At 36.1% G+C, this 21,908-nt stretch overlaps 1 protein-coding gene across 4 annotated transcripts in view; it reads left to right on the top strand.

Annotated features, from left to right (window-relative positions):
- Window positions 1–20,743, top strand: part of LOC129208749 (heparan sulfate glucosamine 3-O-sulfotransferase 1-like) — a 58,263-nt gene extending 37,520 nt beyond the window's left edge. For 2 of the 4 annotated variants that reach the window (XM_054832014.1, XM_054832017.1), the window contains exons 2-3: window positions 16,834–19,444; window positions 20,611–20,743. In XM_054832014.1, coding sequence (XP_054687989.1) covers window positions 16,953–17,882 — 930 coding nt within the window. In that variant the 5' untranslated portion in view covers window positions 16,834–16,952 and the 3' untranslated portion in view covers window positions 17,883–19,444; window positions 20,611–20,743. Of the gene's footprint in view, window positions 1–6,631; window positions 6,684–16,833; window positions 19,445–19,766; window positions 19,880–20,610 lie in introns of all 4 variants that reach the window. The other 2 variants (XM_054832016.1, XM_054832015.1) reach the window with 2 other exon arrangements.
- The last annotated feature ends 1,165 nt before the right edge of the window (window positions 20,744–21,908 follow it).

Below are 21,908 nucleotides of genomic sequence, written 5' to 3'. Positions count from 1 at the left end.
CTATTAGCTTGCTTCATTTTTTATTTTTACAATCTCTTCTCCTCTGGCATGTGACTCTAGTCTGCCATGCTGCTGTAATTTTTCCTGTCTTAAGTCATCCAATTTTGCTGATACTTTCCATACCAATGTCAAACTATATGCTCTAATTGTACAATTCCTGGTCTTCACTACAGTTAGTGAAACATGAAAAGTTGTGCTTTGAGCTATGACAGTGGAAACTATGGTAATGTAGTCAGAAATGGAGATTTTTTTCTTTGCCTCTCTTTCAACAGAATTCAATAAAGTAAACAAATGCATCCAAAACTATTAAAAATTATTTGGTCTTTATTTATATGAAATTTCTTTGGAAAATATATTAAGTAATTTGTTACATATTTTATATGATCTATCCCCTAGTTATTATGATCCCAGAAGTGCGTATTTCTCAAATTGAATTCTGTTTCCCCTTGAGCTCTTGTAAAATCTATTTTATAGTAGATTGTCTTAAATAAAGACACTAAATACTGTATTTGAAATACAGTTTAAAATGTCCTTTTTCTTTGTTGGCTGTTCTTTCTTTTTTATTTGTGTTACGTAGGTCTTCAGTAATATTTAGTGGCAATGACACTCCTAGATTAATTGTGTATTGTTCAGAGCATTTAACTTTGGCAGGTTTAATTTTGTTGTCTTTTTGTTTCACTGAAACATGTTTTTTCCTGAACTTGCAAGGGGATGAGCAAGGGTTATCCTAGTTCATTTATCTAATGTAGCAGTCAAAGTACGAACTCTTGAGAAAGAAAAATACACACATCTTTTGACTATCTCCTTATATTAACAAATTATTTATGCTTGCAGTCTTCTGTTGACAGCCACCTCTGAGCTCCCGCTCTCTTTTGAGAGAGTTTGACCAGAATGAAACACATTGTTCCTAGTCACTCTGAACCATTAGTTTACCAAAATACATTAAAATTGTACTGGCATTTTCTCTCACTGCTTTTGCATACTAATAGTATGCTTGCCTTTGCCCACTACTGTGCATCAAGCTGAAGTTTTCATTGAGATTTTTGAGTGATTCACAAAGAATCCTAAGGGTAGGGCTTTCCAGGAAGTCTGAGGGATCTAGGTGTCCATCTCTGATTTGAAATTCAAAATTCAAATGAATTAGTGACTGAAGCTCCCTTAGGGTCCTTTCAAACTCTCAGCCTGTATCTTTTTCTGAAGAGATGCATGGTGCAAGGTTCTGAATTAACCAGATGCTGAAAATTTCCTGCCCATTCCTACACTTTGGCTTCTGAGCTATTTTTTAATTCACATTGAATCTTTGCTTTTTACTCAGAACCTAGTAGTGAAGTACTTTGACAAAAATTCAAGTAAACTATGTCAACCCATTCTTTTCCCTGTGCTATTTAGTTTGCATGGTCAATGGATAATAAAAGCCATGTAAAAATTTTGCTCAACAAAAAGGGATACATGTTGGATTATATGGGGGGGAAGATATAATCTAAATAAATTTATTTAATTTTAGCATATCATGGTTCCCCTACATTTTCTTATTTTTTTCAATGTAATTTCTCCCAATTTATATCAATGGCCATGACTTCTTTGTAGTATTGTTCATAGCTTTAAAATTTTTATCTTTCAATATGGGGGCTAACATTGCTTGGTAGTTTGTCAACTCTGTAATTGAAAATCCCTCCAGAACACCTGAATGTATTTCTAAACACGCATGGTCATTTAACGTTTCCTTTATTGTTCAGCTGTAGAAACACAACTCACCATTACAATCTTAAGGAATTCATTTTATGGTTGCCTCCATCTTTCTATCACCTGGACAGTCATGGTATTTGGATTTGCCTTTGTAATATCACGGCAAGGTGAGAAACACAGTTCTTAAGAGCACAAGGGGAGAAAGAGGGGAATATTTCAAAACTTTTACAACTTTGCTACTAAGTAAATTATTCTATGACTGACTTCTATGGGACTAAAATTAGACCAGTGTAAATACTTCTGAAAAATTTCACCCTCAAGGCTTGTCTTCAAGGGGAAATTACTGTAAGAAAGCTGAGGTGTACATTTTAAAACACATTAGCTGCTGAGCTCTAACTCCCCATGTGAATAATCTTAGAGTGTGAGGAGGTTGCTCTACTTGGACAGCATAATCAACTGTAAATTCAAATTCCATCTCACTTTGTTATGGCATCACTGTCCAAGGTATGTTTGCTTCAGCCCCCACAGGAAAATGTGGAAATTGAACTCATATTCATTCAGTCTCCACTCCAATCACAACCACGATACCATCCTTACCACTTTTGCCTTCCTACACACCTGCACTATAGTAGAATCTAAATTTTCTTAAGGTTCGATATGTTGTAACAAATCTGAGTTCTTCTGTGCTTGAACAGCTGTTCATGTTTCCAGTGTATACACATTTATCTGTTTGCAGTAAACTTTTATAATCTACATTTATCAGCATCAGCTGCATTGCTCATGAGCCCAAGTAATTTAAATTCTTGAATCTGACTACATTATTTTCTATTACTGCCTGTTCTTTATTTCTCTGTGTGTTATATATGTGTGTGTGTATTTGCACAAATATAGAACCTAACTCTGGCCATTAAAATTATTAACAACATGATTTTGCCTACAGATGCTTAATTTTTTGCTTTTCATAACTTCCATCACTTTCTCCACTCCTTTCCTCTTTCACCACCAGCTTTGTGGTGCTTTTAGTAGAAGTTGGCTACACGTTTTAATTTAAAATACTTCACATTCAATTTCTCTTGCATACTGAAGAACACAGAAGATCCATAATGTTTTATGAAATAGGTTGGAGTTCATGATTTATTTCTCCTACTACTTTTAAATTTGACTGAAATTTGGTTTCTGAAACATTCTCAGCCTGTGACTGACAATTATATCAGTCTTTTTTTTTTTTAAATGTCAGGAGAAAGAGCTTCGTTTTATGAGTGTTTTTGACATGCTACTCTCTAATTTCTTATACAATTTTGGTAAGCTCCACAGTATAGGAATTGAGACTCTTTCACATTCAATAATTGAACCTCTTATTTCTCACACACTGACACTTCAATGTTGTTTGATTTTAACATGTTGATTCTGATCTGAAAAATTTGCTCTGAACTGTTTGTTATCTATAAACTCAAAGTGACTTTTTCTTTTGACTATAATTCCCTTTAAGGCATCAGTAGGTGTGACATCTTTCCAAGTACATCCATGTCAGACTTCCCCCCCGGACAGAAAGGTTCTGTAAGAAATTTAACCTGCTCTCAATATTAATGTTCTTCTTGCTTGAAATGTATTTAAATTGATAGATGCCATAAAGAGTGAGTGGGACATGAGTGTGAAAATATTTTAGCTAAGAAATGTTAAACTACAAATCTCAAATGAAAATTCAGCATTAAAAATGTAAAATAATATATAAAATTTATAGTTTCTAGAAGAAATACTGTCCTCCCTTGAGAGGAAAAGCTATTATCATTGCTTTAAAAGAGCTGGCATCAATAACCGGTAGCTTACACTGCTTACTTGCATTACCTTTTTTAGCATGCTATAAACAGAAATAACTATTCCATATTTTATAGTTACAAATTAAATTTAAAATCCAGATTTATTTTCCCCTGTGGGCACATGTTTATGGTAAAAGGACTGAACATTCATAATCAGAATGCAGAAAAATACCTTTATTGCCACAAAATTAAACACGATGTTGCTTTAAATAGAAGTATACATTTTTCACAAACTGGACTGGGTGGAAATAGTATTATGACTATGCTTTGTAAACTACTTTATGTATCAATGACCAAACTGAGATACTAAAAGCTGAGAGTAGGAGGACAGATAGGTTGTGAAAAGTAATTCTGAGATTTCAGCAGAGATCCTCTTTCCCAAACTAAATTTCATGTTAATCTTTCCAAATCACTGTGTGTTTGCGAAGGTTTTTTAAATATTTAAAGTTCTTCTGAAATAATGCAAGGTTTGGAGACATGTCATCAGCTGCAAATAGGTAGTCTGCAAATGCTTGCTAGAGAGTTGTTACACATGCTTGCGTATTTTTGTTCCATCTTGCTGAGTTGGAAAATGATTGTGTCAGTGTCTGAGAACAGGTGACCTTCAGTGGAGTTCCCAGCCATCCTAGAGATAGAAAAGCTTCGGATGCTCAACATCTTTAAAGATTACACCACCATTTACGTAGGGACTTAAGATTCTCTATTCTTACATTCAGCACTATCCAACCCAATTTTATTAATGGAGTAAAGTACTATTCACTGTGAGCAATGGGAGCAGAATGTCTTTCTGATTTTATGTGCTTTTAGGCAGTCTGATTTGGAAGTCTTGGTTTGGTGCTTCACTTTCTGTTTTTTCTATGAATCCCACTGGACTTGCAAATTAACTGGTATTCAGCTGTTGACATTTGTTCTTCAAAATGTTAGAAGTAACTGCTAAGCTACTGATGAAGGATGCCACGGAAAACCCACTGAAAATACTTCTGTTAACACTCTGGAAAAACTCAGAATACATTGAAAATAGAAAAAATAATGTACTCAGAAGTCAAATGTACAGTGAGATAATTTTTTTTTTTAAATTGCACCATGCATAGGGGCTGCTGAGTGTACTTATGGGGTGAGAGAAACAAGAATCAGGATGCACAAGATGTTTATTTTATGTTTAAAATCATCACATACAAACACCAATATCCTTGCTTTAAATAACAGTGCTTTAGTGGTAATGGGGAACAGGTAAAAGAGAAATGAGGACTGATCCTCAACTTTTCTTTTTTAAATTTCCTAAGGAAAAATGAAATGTACTGGAACAATATGGAATGTGTGGGTTATAAGGTATATAGTAAGAAAAAAAAACTAATCGTGACTAGACAATGGCAATGATAGATCACAAAATCGATCACCTCATCCTACAGAAAGTAGGGTCTTTTGCCAGTCTGGAACTGAAGTAACAAAATGTTGTGTTGTTTTCTTGTCTCTCCAGAATGTTGTTCTTGACTTTATTTGGGAGGGAAGGAGACAGAGGGAGAATGCAAGATAATGGCAGTACCTTTTGCCTTTATAACATGTTAAGGTATTGGTCCTTGGGGAAATGCTCAATTGTTGTGGCAATATAAGACCAATCTGCTGTCATACCATATATTTTTGAGTAGCTGAAATCAGGGAGTTTACAATCAATTAAAGTACATGTGCTGTACCAGCTACCCTCAGGTAAGAGAATGACTTTGAACATTCTAATGGTTTATTGCTCTAATTAATATGTCGTTAATTATGAAACTATATCAGAGCCCCTCCCTACCTCTGCCTCTTTCTCCTCTTCCAAGAGTTTCTAGCACCTTGCCAACTACCAGAATATGGTAACACCATTCAGACTTAAGGAGAAAAATATTAAAATGTCATTATAAGATACCTAGGTACAACAGATGGTTTCCAAATTGATACTATAATTTCAAATAAAAGAGAACTAATTATAAACTTTATCATCATAGCCAGCAAACAAAATACTTGAATCTGGGAAGGAATCTTACCGTGCTCCAAGTCTCTGACCACATCTATTGTGGCTCCTCCTAGTCAGAGTTTCTAATGCGACAAACTCTTACCATTTGTCATGTCTCACAAATTTGAAGTCTTAAAGTCCAGATCCTAAATGTATGTGATGGCTCCTAAATATGATTTTACCTTAAAGACCTAGGTGAAAATTGACAGACAGAGCTTAAAAGCTCCAAAGAATTGCTGTAGGCACTCTCAGCCATCAAAGTGCCTTTCTGAAAAGTTGTAATTGATTTGAAGTGAAGCAGGATTAAATGAATAGTGCGGAAGGTTTATTTGGGTGCAAAATAGCACTGAGCTGTGGGGGAGAAGTGATGGTGTATGGTGGGGAACATGTTCTGCTTGAGTTAACCATGCTATGTGATCCAGTGGTACTGCAGGTGTTTTTACCCTGGCTTTTCAGGGTTAGAGCACAACCACAGAAAGTGTTTTTGTGGGGAGACCTTAAGCTTGTAGATGCAGAGATTGTTTTTGCACAGGGAAGTTCTAATAATAACTGGCTGGACTGGGGAAGAGAGGAGAAGGAGTTGCTTTGTTTTTCACTGAAGTTTAAGAGACTATGTCATATATTTGTATATCTTTAATACTTTGAGTTTGGTTGGACTACTGACATGCCTACAGGTTCAGGCTGTAAAGCAAAGTTTGAAAGACTGGGACTGCAGAGAAGCTTTTCCAAGTTCTGTCTTTCCTAACTAAAAGAAGTGCAAAAGACAGTCAGATAGGACCCCTACTAAATCTCAGAAATCCTGGAGATGAGTGTAAGAAGTGTTTGGTATTAGCTATCTGCTCTCAGACTTTTCAGAGTGGTGAGTATTTTTTCACTGTATTTTAACATATTACTTTGGCAGTGGGAACAGGTCTGGTGAGGAGCAAAGGATCTGGTTTTTACTTTTTCTATGATATCCAGAAAATAAACTGTCTTTTACTTCGTGTTTTCAGACTGTCATCTTTGACTCTGTTTTAGCCTGAGGAGCAGTCCTAAAGAGGCGTGAGTTTGGCATGCTGGGCTATTTTCTGTGTTGTGTTGTGGTTATTCGGCATTTTGAAATGTGTCCCAAATTGCTTTCATTCCTGTGTCTCTGCAGCTGCCTGCTGGGCTGAACATGCCTGTAACTTGATAATGAATATGTGTTGAAGGTATTAATCGAGTTTTTTTTAAAAAGACTATTATATATTTGTTTTCTTTCTAATGTATTGGCCTGCTCTGTATTATGGTAGTGTATTTACCTTCTTTGTTAGCAAGGATTTATTTACCAGTGTAAGACAGAGTTTTGCCTTTTTACTGCTTTCTGTATTCATCAGTTTTAAGAATCGCTAGGCAGGTGCTTTCTTTGGTCTCTGACTTCAAGTTTTGCATGTTCATTTACTTTGAGGAAAGGTAGACTATGAGGCTTTTTTTGTATAATTTTGAATTCTTTGATGACCAAAGTCTCTCAGCATACCTAAACTCAGTGTGGACTGGGTATGTTTCTTAGTTTTGCAAATCCTATTATTTAATCAAACATTCATACTCACTCAAGCCTTTTGTCTCTGATCCTTATCTTGATTTTGTCTCTTATTAGGGCCTATGCCAGTACCCAAAATTTAAAAATTAGATTGTCAGCCTTAAGTCAATTATCTAGATGACACATGTTTTCACCTTCTTTATATCACCTCACACCCTCTGTTTTATAGTCATTCTTCAAAAAAAAAAAAAGCTCCTGAGCTGGTTTTTTTTATTTTTCTCTGCAGTATTTTTCACAATCCTGAGTTAACTAAAAACTATTAAGTACTTAAGAAGTAGATGTAGTCAGAAAAATAAATATGTCCTTTGGTTGCACACAGTAATGAAGTACTTCTTAAACTTTGTTCAGTCATCCTTTACAAGGCCAGATCATTTCAACTCTGATGGGTCCTTCAGCTGCTATTTTATTGTGGATGAATTCTCAGCTCACTTTACGCCTGTGCTTTTTGGTATATTCCTGAGCCAAGAAGTTGGCTCCTTTTCTTAGTATCTGAATGTGACATTAGAAGGTCTCCATCTGCTGCTTGTTGGATAGTAGGACTTATTACCAAGGGAAGGATCAGTTTATTTCATGTCTTGTATAATGGGGATATACAGCAATTATACAGGACCCAATACAACAATTCTTATCAGTCAGCATCATATAAGTACTTCTGAGAGACTAATGCCAGAGCCTTGGAAAAGTTCTCTGAAAAGATATTATGAACAGAGGGTAAGATGCTGACCTTGGCTCAGCAGACTTGGTTGAAGTGCTTAGCTGAGGGAGAGCATTCAAGGCAGGGACTCCTTGCCTGCAATGCTTCTGCTTTGTGGCTTCTCTCCCTGGCCAGCTCCTCATGTGTCACTCCTGGGTCTCTTAGGCAGCTCCCCATGCAGCTGCCAATGTCTGGCGAGCTCTGCCTGGAGTGCTCTCACTCTGCATTGGGGCACTGTTAAAAACGTAAGGTATAATATTGACAAGTTCTGCCCAGAAAAACTCTCCTGTTAGACAGTCTTCCCTTTTTGGAGTCCTTGAAGTTGTAATGCATTAGAATCCACACAAGTTCAGATCAGCAGGGGTTTATGGGTTTGGTTTTCGTTATCTAATGCCAGGAAGTCGTGCTCCTTACAAGAGAGCATAAGAGGTTCTAAGGTCACCTATTTGACAGGGATGTCCTGTAGGAATTGTTTTGTACAACTGTACAAACAACTGTAACCCCAGACAGCAACTGAGCACCACACAGCCTCTCGCTCATTTCCCTCACAGTGGGATGGCGGAGAGAATCCAAAGGGTAAAAGTCAGAAAACTTGTGGATTGAGATAAAGACAGTTCAACAGGTAAAGCAAAAGCCATGCACGCAAGCAAAGCAAAATGAGGAATTCTTTCCCCACTTTCCAGCATCAGGCAGGTGTTCAGCCATCTCCAGGAAAGCAGGGCTCCATCACTCCTAATGGTGACTTGGGAAGACAAATGTCATCAATCTCAATGTTCCCCCCTTCCTTCTTCTTCCCTTCAGCCTTATATACTGAGCATGACGTCATATAGTATGGAATATCCCTTTGGTCAGTTGGGGTCAGCTGTCCTGGCTGTGTCCCCTCCCAACTCCTTGTGCACCCCCAGCTACTCGCTGGTGGGGTGGTGTGAGGAGCAGCAAAGGCCTTGTCTCTCTGCAAGCACTGCTCAGCAATAACGAGAACATCCCTGTGTTATCAGCACTGTTTTCAGCACAAACCCAAACCATAGCCCCATACCAGCTGCTGTGGAGAAAATTAACTCTACCCAGCCAAACCCAGCACAACAACAGAGAGCTAACCTGTCTTCGTCCCTATTGAATGCCTCTGTTGCCATCTCCAATCTTCTGAGGAATCTTTTCCTTTGAAAGACAGGTGTCTCATCAATCCCCTGCAGAAAATTCCAATTTTAATTCCTAAACATCAGTGACTACTAAGTTGTTCTTTGTGACAATGAGTGTGGGCAAGTGAATAATATTCAATTAATTATAGCAGAGGTAGAGAGGTTGAAGTTTTATCTTAGAAAAATCTGTAGAAATAAACACAATAGCTAGTTATCAGCCACACATTGTTACATCTTGCACCATTATAATTACACAGTTACTGCTTATTTGGCTGCAGATTTGTCATGGCATCTTTGTTACTTCAATTTACATTAGTTCTGATGCATAATTAACAATTATAGGTGTAAGTTTAATTCAACAAAATGATGATGCGATTCCATTTGAAATATGCCAATGTGATATGTAGAGCAATTAGACATATAAAATTGGCCTTGTCATCTGTATTAATCTGACTACTATCTACACTATACATCTTAATAGGAACAGATTTTATCTATCTGTCTGTCTGTCTGTCTATCCATCTATCTATCTATATCTATTTAGTGTTATGCTTAGAATGGACCTGCCTTTATGGACTAAACATATTAAAGGCCTTTATGAAATTGTAATTCAGTAACTGTTATGTGGGTGGTTTGAGTATGATATTTTTCAAAGACACCATAAAATACAAATATGTAGGCTATAGCTGTGGAAGGTTTATTTAGCTCAGAAATATATTAGTGTATTTATACTGTATATATTAACGTATATAAGGTACTGCTATATATTTGCAGGCATATTATCATCAGGCAATTTTCTATCTTAAGTTATCAGAAAAGGGAATTAGAAAATATAATGCTAGCCTTAGGGAAGCAAACTTTTTTCAAAACTCCTATCTGCTAATATCACCTGCCAATGATTTAATGTGTTTATAGTCTATGCTAACCTTTCTTAGCTTTCCTTTTTATCCATTATAGTCTGTGTACCTGGTAGAAAGGAAGCCTGCAGCCAGTTGCCATTACTTTGTGGCTCCTATCTGTACTCACCAAGTAGCTATTTTCTTTTTTATTCCTTTTTTATTCCTGTAAGGTAGTAACTGTTGGCTGTTATAAAACTGCAATCTCATTAGAAAAGGTTCATCCAAATAAATTCACTGCTGATATTAGGACTTTAAAATGTCAAATGTCTTTGTCTTTCTTTGGGACAACATATGGTTTTATAGTGATGCTTAAAGAGACACCTTCAGACTCTTCCATTTCCAGAAGAGTTGTTATGACAGCAAGACAGCATTTTGGTACAGTCTGTGGGATCATGGGTTTTTAGGTGTGCCTCATTTAAGAATTCTTAGTACATCTCCCTGTTAAAAATATGTCCATAGTTTGAGTAAAATGAAACTGAACAGAATTCTTAAGTGCATACAGGAATGTTAACGTTCTTTATCAGCAATAGGAACTGTTGCAGTGTTTGTTTGACTCTGGGATCTGTGGTCCTATTTGTACTTTTAGTCCTCTACTCCTTGTATACGCAGAGACCAGTGGAGCTCAACTCGAAGCTCTGTTACAAAACATCAATGTTTTATTTTACTCACACTCAACCCTTCTTGCTTTCTTCAGTTTGCATCAGGGATTTTCCACAGTTACAGGTGGGAGGTATTCTGCATGTCCAATCTTTGTACGTTCATGCAAACTGACTGACCTCTCCTAACAGGTTTCGATAATTCCCAGTAATGACATCATGGGGATGTTATTTAGTTATTACACTTAATCTGGCAATGGAGTATAAAGTAAATGTGTAGCAGAATAGTTTTGTGCCCTATCTGAAGATAAAGGGCTATCATGCACTGGGCTAACTGTCCTTTCACACATAGTCTTTAGTTGCATGGAATAGTTAATTTGGGATTCTTGTGAATCAGATCTCACTGAAATCATTAGGACACAGCTCTAAACATATTCAATTGCACCTATTTCTAATTGATCTCATTCTAACATAAACCTAAAATAATTGCACTGCTTTTAATAAAATTAATGTCTACTCACAATTGTTTCTATGTAGGAAACTTTTTCAAAATTTTAAATATTTTTTCTCACTTGGAAATGTGCTGTCATTGTCTCCTCAACTCAGTCTAGACATATCTGACCTGTGTGGATAGACGTAGCTGAATTTTGTTTCCTTTCACTTCATAATAAAGAGGATACTTGTTTGTTCAACCACTGGACATGTGCCAAGTATTTTTAAATGTACTTTGTTTCATAAACGATTCTATAAAGCAGAATTAAGGTATTATGAAGAGGACTTTTGATGGTTGTATTACTTCTAACATTGAATGCTTAGAATTAATAGAAGTAGTCGTTGCTTTATTGGATTTGAATAAATTGATATTGGATTTTATTAAGCAATGTATCCCATATGCACTGGATTATTCATTTGCCTGTTTTTCAAAAATGTATAAGTCATACTGAGAGCAGATTTGCATTTATTATGCTATGTAACGAGCCCTACTTTTACCAAAGGGAAAAAAAAACAGCCTAATTTCAGATATTTGAAAACTTTTAGAATTGTGTTGTTGTTGTTGTTGTTTAGAATTATTACATAAAGCCAGTCTGTATATGGATACTTTACACTGGCATAACTGGCATTACAGTATGATTTTATTTTTAAAAGTTCCTGAAACATTTCACCTTATATGGCCTTGGGTTGTGAATACGGTTAGTCTGCTATAGCTTTTTATATTGTCAGCATTAGAGATGTTCTTAATTATAGAGATATAATTGAGCTGTTAAAAATTTGTGTGCCAGTAAGCCTTAAAATGTTTGCATTGTACTCAGCGGCTGATCTCTGTGTTGGGATGAGTTGATATCTAATAAGAGTGAGCAGGGAAAGCAGTACACTTTTAAAAATCCAAATATATTTTTTAAAATCGAGACAAAAATTGGTGCTTTGTTATACTTGTTCTGACCACCTCCCCTTGTAGTTTTCAGCAGCGAACAGGAGTATTTCTGCACAAAACCTTGAAACAACAAAATCCTGAGTTCAGACTTTGTTTCAGTTTGGAGGGGGATGGGGGGGGAGAAACTGCTGTATTCCACAAAATACTCAAATCTTACACTGTACCACTGAGGAATCTCTTTGCTTTTCGGTTCAGCATGTAACCAAGTACAAGTTATCATAAGAGATGTGAGTGGCTCCATGAAATGGCACAAAGTTGGAATTGGAAGGGGAATTGGAAGCCCTGGGGTTTTTGTTCTTGGTTGGACTATAAACTTGTTATATGACCTTGAGCAGATCACATTAACCCTGGCTTTCCAAAGCATTTGCACTCCTGAACTGGATCTATAGGTTGGTCAGTTGAAATTTCCTGTAAGGTGAGAATGGTGCCTTAATAGGGTGCAGACAGTTCATTAACACAAAGGGCTGTGAAATTCTCCAATGAAAAGCATTACAGCCAGTGAGAAGTACAATTAGGAATTAATAATATTATAAATTAGTAATAATAATATAGTTAGGTTTACCCTCTGATGTTGTACTTTAGCCTGAAGCAAGATAAATCACAAGCCGCTTAGAAGGTTTTTTTACAATAGAGTGCAGCAGTTAAGGGTCTTTAGAACATTTCTGCAATATTAAAATGATTTTTCAGCCAGCATATTAGCTTCTGCAGTCTAGGCTAAGGTTTTAAAAAAGTAAAACAAACAAAAGCCGAAGGTATTATTTACTTAATTAGTCCTCTCTGCAGCATGAATTTCTTTCTGAAGTTCATTTCTCCTTAATAAGTATCATATCTGTTGATGTTCCTTATGTTACTAAGCAACACCAACACTAACAAATAATAGGGAAAAAAACCTGTAATAAGGCACTATAATTCTGATGATGTATCATGGGGTTAATTTCTTAGGAATACTCTGAGATTCAAAGAGTGTGCAGTGCAGCAGTGTAATATTGTTTTCATTATAAAAAAGCAGTTAATATCTTCTAAAAATTGCATTTAATTGCATAAAGGCAGAAAAGCAACACAAAAATTATTCAAATAACATTCCAATTATATTTGATAAATCATCTTTAAAACCTTTACATTTATGTAGCAATTATAACCTAACCACAGGATCTAACATCTTAGAGCTTCATCAGAATCAATCAAATATCTTAGGCTGAAGTTGGAATGTTGTTCTGATGGAATTACTCCCAAAGGCAATTTTGATCTATTTAGGCACCAGTTTTACAGCACATTCAGAATTTGATTATTTCTGGTACTATTTCCTGGGTAAGATTTTTTCCTAGCAATGACTCTAAGAAATTTCCCCTCTATAAAACAACTAATTAATTGCAAACTGGTTAAACTAACATAATTGTTTTCAAAAATGCTACTCATACTTTGGTACATAGAAAATGCAGACTCTCTTCTGTTGCTTGCTTTTTAAGTGTGTTTTATAGAGAACAGCTGATTTCAGATGGTAAATTAAACACTCTCACTCATCACATGTGAATCTCAGAATATTTTGGAACACCAGTCTTTCCTTAGTTCTAAATATGAATTTCTCATTCAGGTTCCAGGATTCTTTGAATGACAGTATTCGCACCTGATCCTTACGTGCATGAAACCAGATAACTATCAATTAATTAGGGATAAAACAATATTAGTGTGTTGAGTTTAAAGTGAATTTGAGCATCTTTTCATCTATCACCAGATCTAGGAAGAACACACCTCTGTCTGTATTACTGCAGAGTCCCCAGTCTCAAATACTTTTGTATCTTCTTATACGCTGTTGTTAGTTTATTTCAGAGAAATTCCTTCTTTCTTCTCTCCCCTTCTATTTTCTGTTTAAGCTATTAACCTAGTAGCCTCAAGAACACGTCTCAAAAACTCTAAAAATAATTTTCTTTCTGGTTGAGTAAAATTGCCCAGCCTACTGCCATCAGAGGTCTGGACAGCAGCTGTATAGCCATATATTCCTACCTTGGAGAAGAGAGGAAGTGTTTTGAAAACCATCTTATGCGTAGTTCTATCCTTATTCAGAATGGATGTTCTGGAACCTTGTGAATCACCAAAAAATTGGCTTGAAATTATTAAAGCAGAGTCACTGCCTACAAACATGCTTAAGACTCGAAGGCTGGTATTTCAGGAGTCATCTGGGGTAATGCCCAAATTGTATGGTCAGTGTTGTATGTTCTGTGAGAGCTTTTCAAATCCAACATTAGCTGTCATTATAGCAGAATGCATTTTGCTTCCTCAGCAGCACTAATTTCCCAAACTTGCCATCCAAAAGAGCAGCCATTCTGAAAACTGTAACTACAAATGGGTTTGGTATAAACATATCTGTTCTTCTGTCCTGTACTTGCCATAGAAATGCTTGCATTCCCTGCTCTTCAGAACTTTAAATAGAACTTCCATGTGAAGTTCTTAGTAAAAAAACTTGTGACCTTTAAAATGAAAGTTCCTTTCAGGTTTGTAAAGGAGAACAATATTTTCTCCACTCTCTGATTACAAAGCAAATTTGTAATTGGACTTTTCCAATATTTAATAAGTGTATGCTCACACGCTACCTGGTTGAAGCTGTGCTCTTTTTGAAGAAGCAGTTGCCCTTTAGGTCTTGCTTGGACATAACAGGGAATGCTCTCCACAGATTTACTCACTAAAGGTCATAAGGGGTTTTTTAAATGGCAATTTTAGGGTTAATATTTGCTATCTATCTGTGAGTTTAGAGCTCATTCAGGCTAACAAGTGTCATTCCCTAGATATCCAAGAAGGTGAAGTAGCTTTTAATAAGATTTAGAAAATACATTTAATGAATCTGCTACATTGCCTAGACTATTTTTATCAAAAATGTTCTTATGTTAAGTGTTTAAGCCTGTATAGTAACCCTGTCATGGTTTTACTCTGGCCAGCAACTGAGCACCACACAGCCACTTCCTGATTCCCCTCACAGTGGGATGGGGGAGAGAATCCAAAGGGTAAAAGTCAGAAAACTTGTGGATTGAGATAAAGACAGTTCAACAGGTAAAGCAAAAGCCATGCACGCAAGCAAAGCAAAATGAGGAATTCTTTCCCCACTTTCCAGCATCAGGCAGGTGTTCAGCCATCTCCAGGAAAGCAGGGCTCCATCACACATAACGGCGACTTGGGAAGACAAACACCATCACTCCGAACATCCCTCCCTTCCTTCTTCCCTTCAGCCTTATATACTGAGCATGATGTCATATAGTATGGAATATCCCTTTGGTCAGTTGGGGTCAGCTGTCCTGGCTGTGTCCCCTCCCAACTCCTTGTGCACCCCCAGCTACTCGCTGGTGGGGTGGTGTGAGGAGCAGCAAAGGCCTTGTCTCTGTGCAAGCACTGCTCAGCAATAACGAGAACATCCCTGTGCTATCAGCACTGTTTTCAGCACAAACCCAAACCAGAGCTCCATACCAGCTGCTGTGGAGAAAATTAACTCTACCCAGCCAAACCCAGCACAAAGCCTCAAAGTAAACAATTTTTAAATAGAAATGCTGAGTGCTCCTCAGAGCCATGACAAATGGGAATTGGCTGTTTTCTAAGGTTGTTTCTAAGAGGCAAAGTACTGTGACCAATATATTCAGAAAAAGAAAGAGACTGACAGTGGAACTGAAGAAAGAGCTAAAGTTGTAGTATTTCTGAAACTATTTTAAAATATGAGCCATAATTCGAATAGATTCCAAAAACAGTTATTGTTTTTAAATTCACTGCTGCTTCACTGTATGAAGTACCTTGTTTCCACATTCTACGTTGAAAACAGAACAAGTTAAAGATATTGGTCTATCCTACAAATCTTAAAATGTTATAATTGCTCAGAAATGGGATGAAGTCAAAGAATCATCTCCATGAGGATTTGTCCTGTAAGATTTTCAGACATAGAAACAGGCAATCCAAGTATGGTGGTTCCAATGAAGGTGTTGCATTGATCTGAACTTATCCCTGCTACTGTGATGGCAGATGTTAACAATCTGTTTCAAATAATATATATAAGAGTTACCCAAGAGATTTCAAATGTTAGCAACATAGTTACAGCGACATTTTCTTTCACTTAATGTGCACATACCTGCAAGCCTAAAGCTTTTTTCAAAATTTTGAGATTTAACATTCACCACTTCCTTAAAATGATTGTATGCTATGTGGATTAAGAAAAAGAAGGTATCCAGCTCCAAGCAGACTTCCTTCCCTGCAAAAGTTTTAGGTGCCCAGAAAGCATCTAGGTATCTCTTATACAGAGCTTTGGAGGAACTGCAGAATATTATTTGAAGACTTGATTTTGCCAAGATTTTCCCAACACTTAAGTGACTATGCTTCACAGCACCTGGATAGTTGCAAAGATTCCACCCATTCTCATTTATTTTTTCCACACTGATCCAACTCAGACACTTAACACTTGCTTTGCCACACTGTTAATTTTCTGCTCTAAAGGGCTCCGATTCCAAAATATTGTCTATATCTGTGCTTTGTTTTCTGTGTCTAAGTAAAAAGATTTTTTTTTGTCTCATCCATAGCTCACTGGAAACCAAATGGATGCACCACCATGCAGTGCTATTATTTAGATTAGGATATACTATTCTAGCAGGGAATTTGGGGAAAGGCATTGACATTCAAAAATGCTTTGGAATTATTATTATTAATATCATATTGGGTATGGTATATATGGCAAGAGAGGCATATGGTATATATGGAAGAGAACTATGGAAATCAAATAATGGTCAGGAATTTAAAATCAGGTAAACAATCCTAATGTGCTTAGAGGAACAAAAAACTGTTGAAGGATTAGCATCCATCATTGGTCACCTATGGCTAAGGAAAAAAATCACATGGGGTTTTTTTTTGTTCTTCTGAAATAAAGTCAGGGAAAACAAATATCTTTGGTATAAGTTTTCTGTTTTGATCAGATTAGATTTGTGAATTAAATTATGAGTTGAATTTCCAACTGGTGATGGGTTTAGAAATACTGATTTGTCTTATTCTATTTTGTAGATGCTTCAGAAACTTGCTGTGTGTTTACCACGGGTTCTGCCAAGCAACTCAAGAGGGGACTTACCTACTCTTTCATTAGTCAAGCATAACATTATCTTGAACTAATTATTCCTCTCCACATGGCCTTCCTACTAGTGTCAGCTTATCTTCTGCTGACTCATGCTCAGGGTGCTCCTGTTGAGAATGGGGCACTGTTGGAAACACTGAAGTCACAAGTAGGATTATTCAGCAATAAAAGTGAACACTATTCAGCACAGGTGAGACCTCCTGGCACAAGCCGGCAAATACCTCAGACAATAATCATAGGAGTTCGTAAAGGAGGGACAAGGGCTTTGCTGGAAATGTTGGATATTCATCCTAATATTGTGGTTGCAGCTACAGAAGTCCACTTCTTTGACTGGGATGAAAATTATGTGAAAGGAATAGACTGGTATAGAAGTCTGATGCCATTTTCTTATGGAAATCAAATTACAATTGAGAAAACACCAGGCTATTTTACATCACCACAGGCTCCAGAAAGAATTCATGACATGAATAGCTCCATTAAACTGCTGCTCATTCTAAGAGATCCCACTGAGAGAGTTATATCTGATTATACCCAAGTATATTACAACAGAGTAGAAAGCCACAAGCCTGTTCAGCTTTTTGAAGATATTGTTATTAAGAATGGAGCACTTAATACCAAATACAAAGCTATTCAGAGAAGTCTATATGATGTTCATATGGAAAAGTGGCTTAAGCATTTCAGTCTGGATCAGATTCACATCGTGGATGGCAATACTCTAATCAAGGACCCTCTTCCTGAACTACAAAAAGTTGAAAGATTTCTAAATCTTCCTTCCCGAATTGTGTCTTCTAATTTTTATTTTAACCAAACCAAGGGATTCTACTGCATTAGAAGTGATGGAAGGGAGAGATGTTTACATGAATCCAAAGGGCGTCCCCATCCTCTTGTTAACAACACTGTTTTAGAGCAACTGTATTCTTACTTCAGAGAGCACAATGCAAAGTTTTACAGAATGGTTAATCATTCCTTTGACTGGCATTAATGCATTTGGAATCAACATTTCTTAAAAAGGGCCTGAAACAAACTCATTCAGACATATCTTTCTAAACTGTAGAGATTCGTATTATGAGGACCTATCATACTGGTTATATGCTTCATTGGAATAACACATCTGATAACTCATGGAAATGGTACCCTTTCTGTTTGGAAAAATAAGTTTCACGTATTTGTATGATTACTATGAGTCATTTTCTGATCTTCTTTCTCTCATCATGCAAATACATTAACTTCAACAGACTTATTTCAGATATGTACCTGTTACAAGATTTGTGCTGGTTTGGAAAAATTACTGCATCTAACAGTGTAAAAAATGTAAATATTTGAAATGGTATTATTCTAACTGTTCTGTATTTTTTGTTGTATTTTTTATATCACGCACAATGATAGAGGCGTTGATTTCTAGAATTTTTCATACAATAAGTTCAATTGTATGTTAAAACAGGGGCATACATAGTGGCTCCAATAAATAATTCATCTTCTGTTAATATGCCAAAGTTCTGAATCAATTAATAATAAAAGGAATCTATTTCACCTGTGAGTTGACTAGGTGAACTAGAAGCTCCCTGTCTGTATATCATTACTATTAAACCACACTCTTCCTATCTTGGGTTTGAAAGAAAAAAATTTCCAAACAAAATAAGAATATCAGCTGTTTGAAGAAGCTTTAAGTGTGAGTTCTGAATGTAAAGAAATTAAAATATCCCAGGCAACCTCAATTTATACTGTTATTCTGTACACTAAAAAAAAAAAAAAAAAAAGCAAAAAAGCTATTAATATCAGCAACTGTACAAATATTTGATTATATAAATTATATCACTTTGCTCTTGAATGGAAAAGCTCTTCATTAGTACTAGCATATCAATCATGTCTGTATTCTGTGACTAGTTATTCTATTGCTCTCCTGGCTTTAGTTTACATATCTCCATTGGCACATCGATTCTTGTTTAAAAAAATATTTGCTTGCCCTCCAAAGCATGGAGTATTTTTATTTTGTTATTTCTAATGCAGATCATGGGATGTTCTCAAAGTTAAAATAACATCTTGTTATACTGTATATCTCAGACACAGTGTTCAATATGCTAAGTATGACATACTCAGATTATATATAAAACCCACACCCATCTATACCCCTGCATTACGAATTTTTTTAATATTTTTTGTTTGACAGTATTGTGCTGGTGTGTTCTCCTTTTTTCATGTAAACATTTTATTATATATCAATACCAAAGAAGAAAATCAACTTGAAGTGTTAAATATGGTGCCAGATAGAACTACAGATGCAGATGTGCTTGTCTGAAGTTGTACCTTGCAATCCAGACACTCTGGTGCCCCCTCGGTAGAAGCATTCATTAGGTGCATTCCTCTTCAAGCTCCTCAGGACACTGAGAGCTGTAGCTGTGTGGGCCCACTCTGAGAATCGCAGCATCAAACTGCACCTAAGCCTGGTGAGGATCCTGAATCTGTGTCCTGTCTAAGCCACTGCTCAGCCTATAGGAGTTTATGTTCCTAATGTGGGATTCAGTCTTCCACTTCACAGGCTAAAAGGTACGTATTGCAGCACTCCTTTTTAGGCTTCTCGTACTTTATGAGGGGGCTACTTAGATGTTAGGCAGGTAGCAGTATTCCACTGAAGCTGGACAGAATCAGACCCAGCCAGATTATGTGGAAATAGCCGTCATCAAATATTCCCTCAATAAATGTAAAATGTTAAAAATGGTATAATAAATCTTATTCTTTATCTCTTCTGCTGCTTGTATGTGTATATATGAGAGAAAGTTATATTTATTTATTTGTCATTAGCATATAGTTAACCTCTGAAGTTATTTTTCTGAAGTATGACTGTTTACTACATTTCTGATTTCTACAGATGGCCCAAATTGTCATTTACTTCTTCCACCTTTTCTGAGATTGTGGCTTCTTAACCATCAATATTGATCAGATCTGGGCATTACTCAGAAGTATAAAGTTGATCTGAACCAGGTGTGGAAATATGAATGCATTTCTTTCAAATTAGCCGAAGACAAGGACATTCACGTTGGTATTATACCATCTTTACAAGGACATTGGATAGGCAAACTAATAATTACAGTTGTGTAGTCTAACAACATGTTCTTTGTCATTCATCAAGTAAAACGTTAACCCAAAAACACTCTGAACTCTGAATCAGCAGAGTGATTTTATATTGGACCAACGCTTTGTATTTTGTGGGCATGACATTTTTATCTGATAACAGAAGCTCCAAATCCAGGTTCACTACAGTGTTTAACATAGTCTGTTCTTTCTGACCAATGCAATCTCAGTGATGAAACTCATTCAGTCCACTAATTTCAGAAATACAGTATTGAAGGTAGCAACATACCAGCAGTTTATGCCACAGATTGTAGTTTTTCTTTCAGCGTTGCTTTCTGTTTCTTATACATTCCAAAAATGTCCATAGTCATCTTGTTTTGCTTTTTTTTTCAGTGATTATTCCATTTAATAGTATTGAATAAGGTTGTGTTGATTATTTTTTGGTTTGTTTTGATTTGGGTTTTTGGTTTTGGTTTTTTTTTGAAGAAGCTAATTTGAAAACAATGTATACTTTAACAAAGGTTTCAGGTAGTTGCCAGTAATGGAAGAGTTCACATGCTTATGTGTCACTTTCAATTTCATAGGCTTCCAAGAAAAATAAAGAAAAAAATTCTAATGTCTTTCTATATTTATGCTTGCAGGCATCAAGTCTTTCTCCTTCTTCTCTGAAGTTTACAGCTAATCTTTAAATGAGTTGAATGCAGGAACACCAGTTGGCAGAGGCTGTATGCATCTTTGAAAATGTGGGTCCCTTTCTGGAATTTACATTTCAAGGAGAGCTGATCTGTATGGATTACTGATGCATATATCTACTTGATTTGTTAGCACTCTTCATTCCTGCTCAGCATTTTTGGGAAGGACAGAGTTGATGGAATGAATTCAACGATCATTTTAGAGTTTACTAATACCAGAAGAAATCTATTATGCATAGTATAATTTGGGTGAGGGAATGGTTGTTTTGGTTTGGTTTTACATAAATCAAGATTCTCATCTGAACTTTTGTTTTGGTAAATGATCTACAAAGATGCAACTTAATCTCTGCATAACAGAATTCAATAAATATGGTAGATTATAATTTCACATTACAAACTGTTTCAATCAGGTTCTCATTTTGTGGTCTGAAAAATATTATCTCATGCAGTCCTGACCTTCTCCATTCTTACTGTCTTCAAAAGAGAACACTCCTTCCCTCAGCCTCTGGAGGGGGATCAGATCAACTTAATAGATGATCCACTGAGTCATACTTTAGTAATTACTGAAATAAAAAGTACTCAGTTTTTGGCACTTGGAATTCAAAACTAGTCAAATTATAAAAAGAACTGGAGGCTTCAGTTTAAAGATGTCATTAACAAGACAGTTCTCAATTTAAGAAATTACAAATATCTCTTAAGAATTTCCACAATTGATAGCAAACCATAAGCTATTCTTCTCCAAATTAGTTATCAAAGGACTTTCATCTCATTATCTGATACTCAAGAGGTGTTTGCAGAAATAAATTTCATGTGGGAATGTTGCTTAATGAGATAATGCAGTTTTTTCAAAGGTTGCTGAGAGCATCTGAAACAGATGATATAGTCCTATGTAAGACTACTACAGAATTTATGATTATTTGAGCAGCTCTTTGATGTTGTTTTGCATTCCACAAATATTAAGCTTTCACTTTAAGTACTGTTCCTTTCCTTTTTTTAGTTAAAATTCCATAGTTATAGTTGCTTTGATCTAATATCACTGAGAATTAGCAACATCAAGCAACTGCAGCTGTAACAGGATCAGTTTAGCCTTTGCCAGAATAAACAGCGCACTCACACTTAATACCTAGATGAGTCTAATAGTAGTATTGTTTTATACAGGCTATATATATTACCTATAGTACAGAAAGAAAAAGCATTGGGAGACTTAAGAGCTAGGTTTTTGCCCCCAAAAGGGCAAAACTTTAAAC

The sequence above is a fragment of the Grus americana genome, chromosome 7 (genome assembly GCF_028858705.1).
Source record: "Grus americana isolate bGruAme1 chromosome 7, bGruAme1.mat, whole genome shotgun sequence".
NCBI lineage: Eukaryota > Metazoa > Chordata > Aves > Gruiformes > Gruidae > Grus > Grus americana.
Note: the sequence above shows the minus strand (reverse complement) of the source record. Positions and strands in the feature narration are given on the sequence as shown.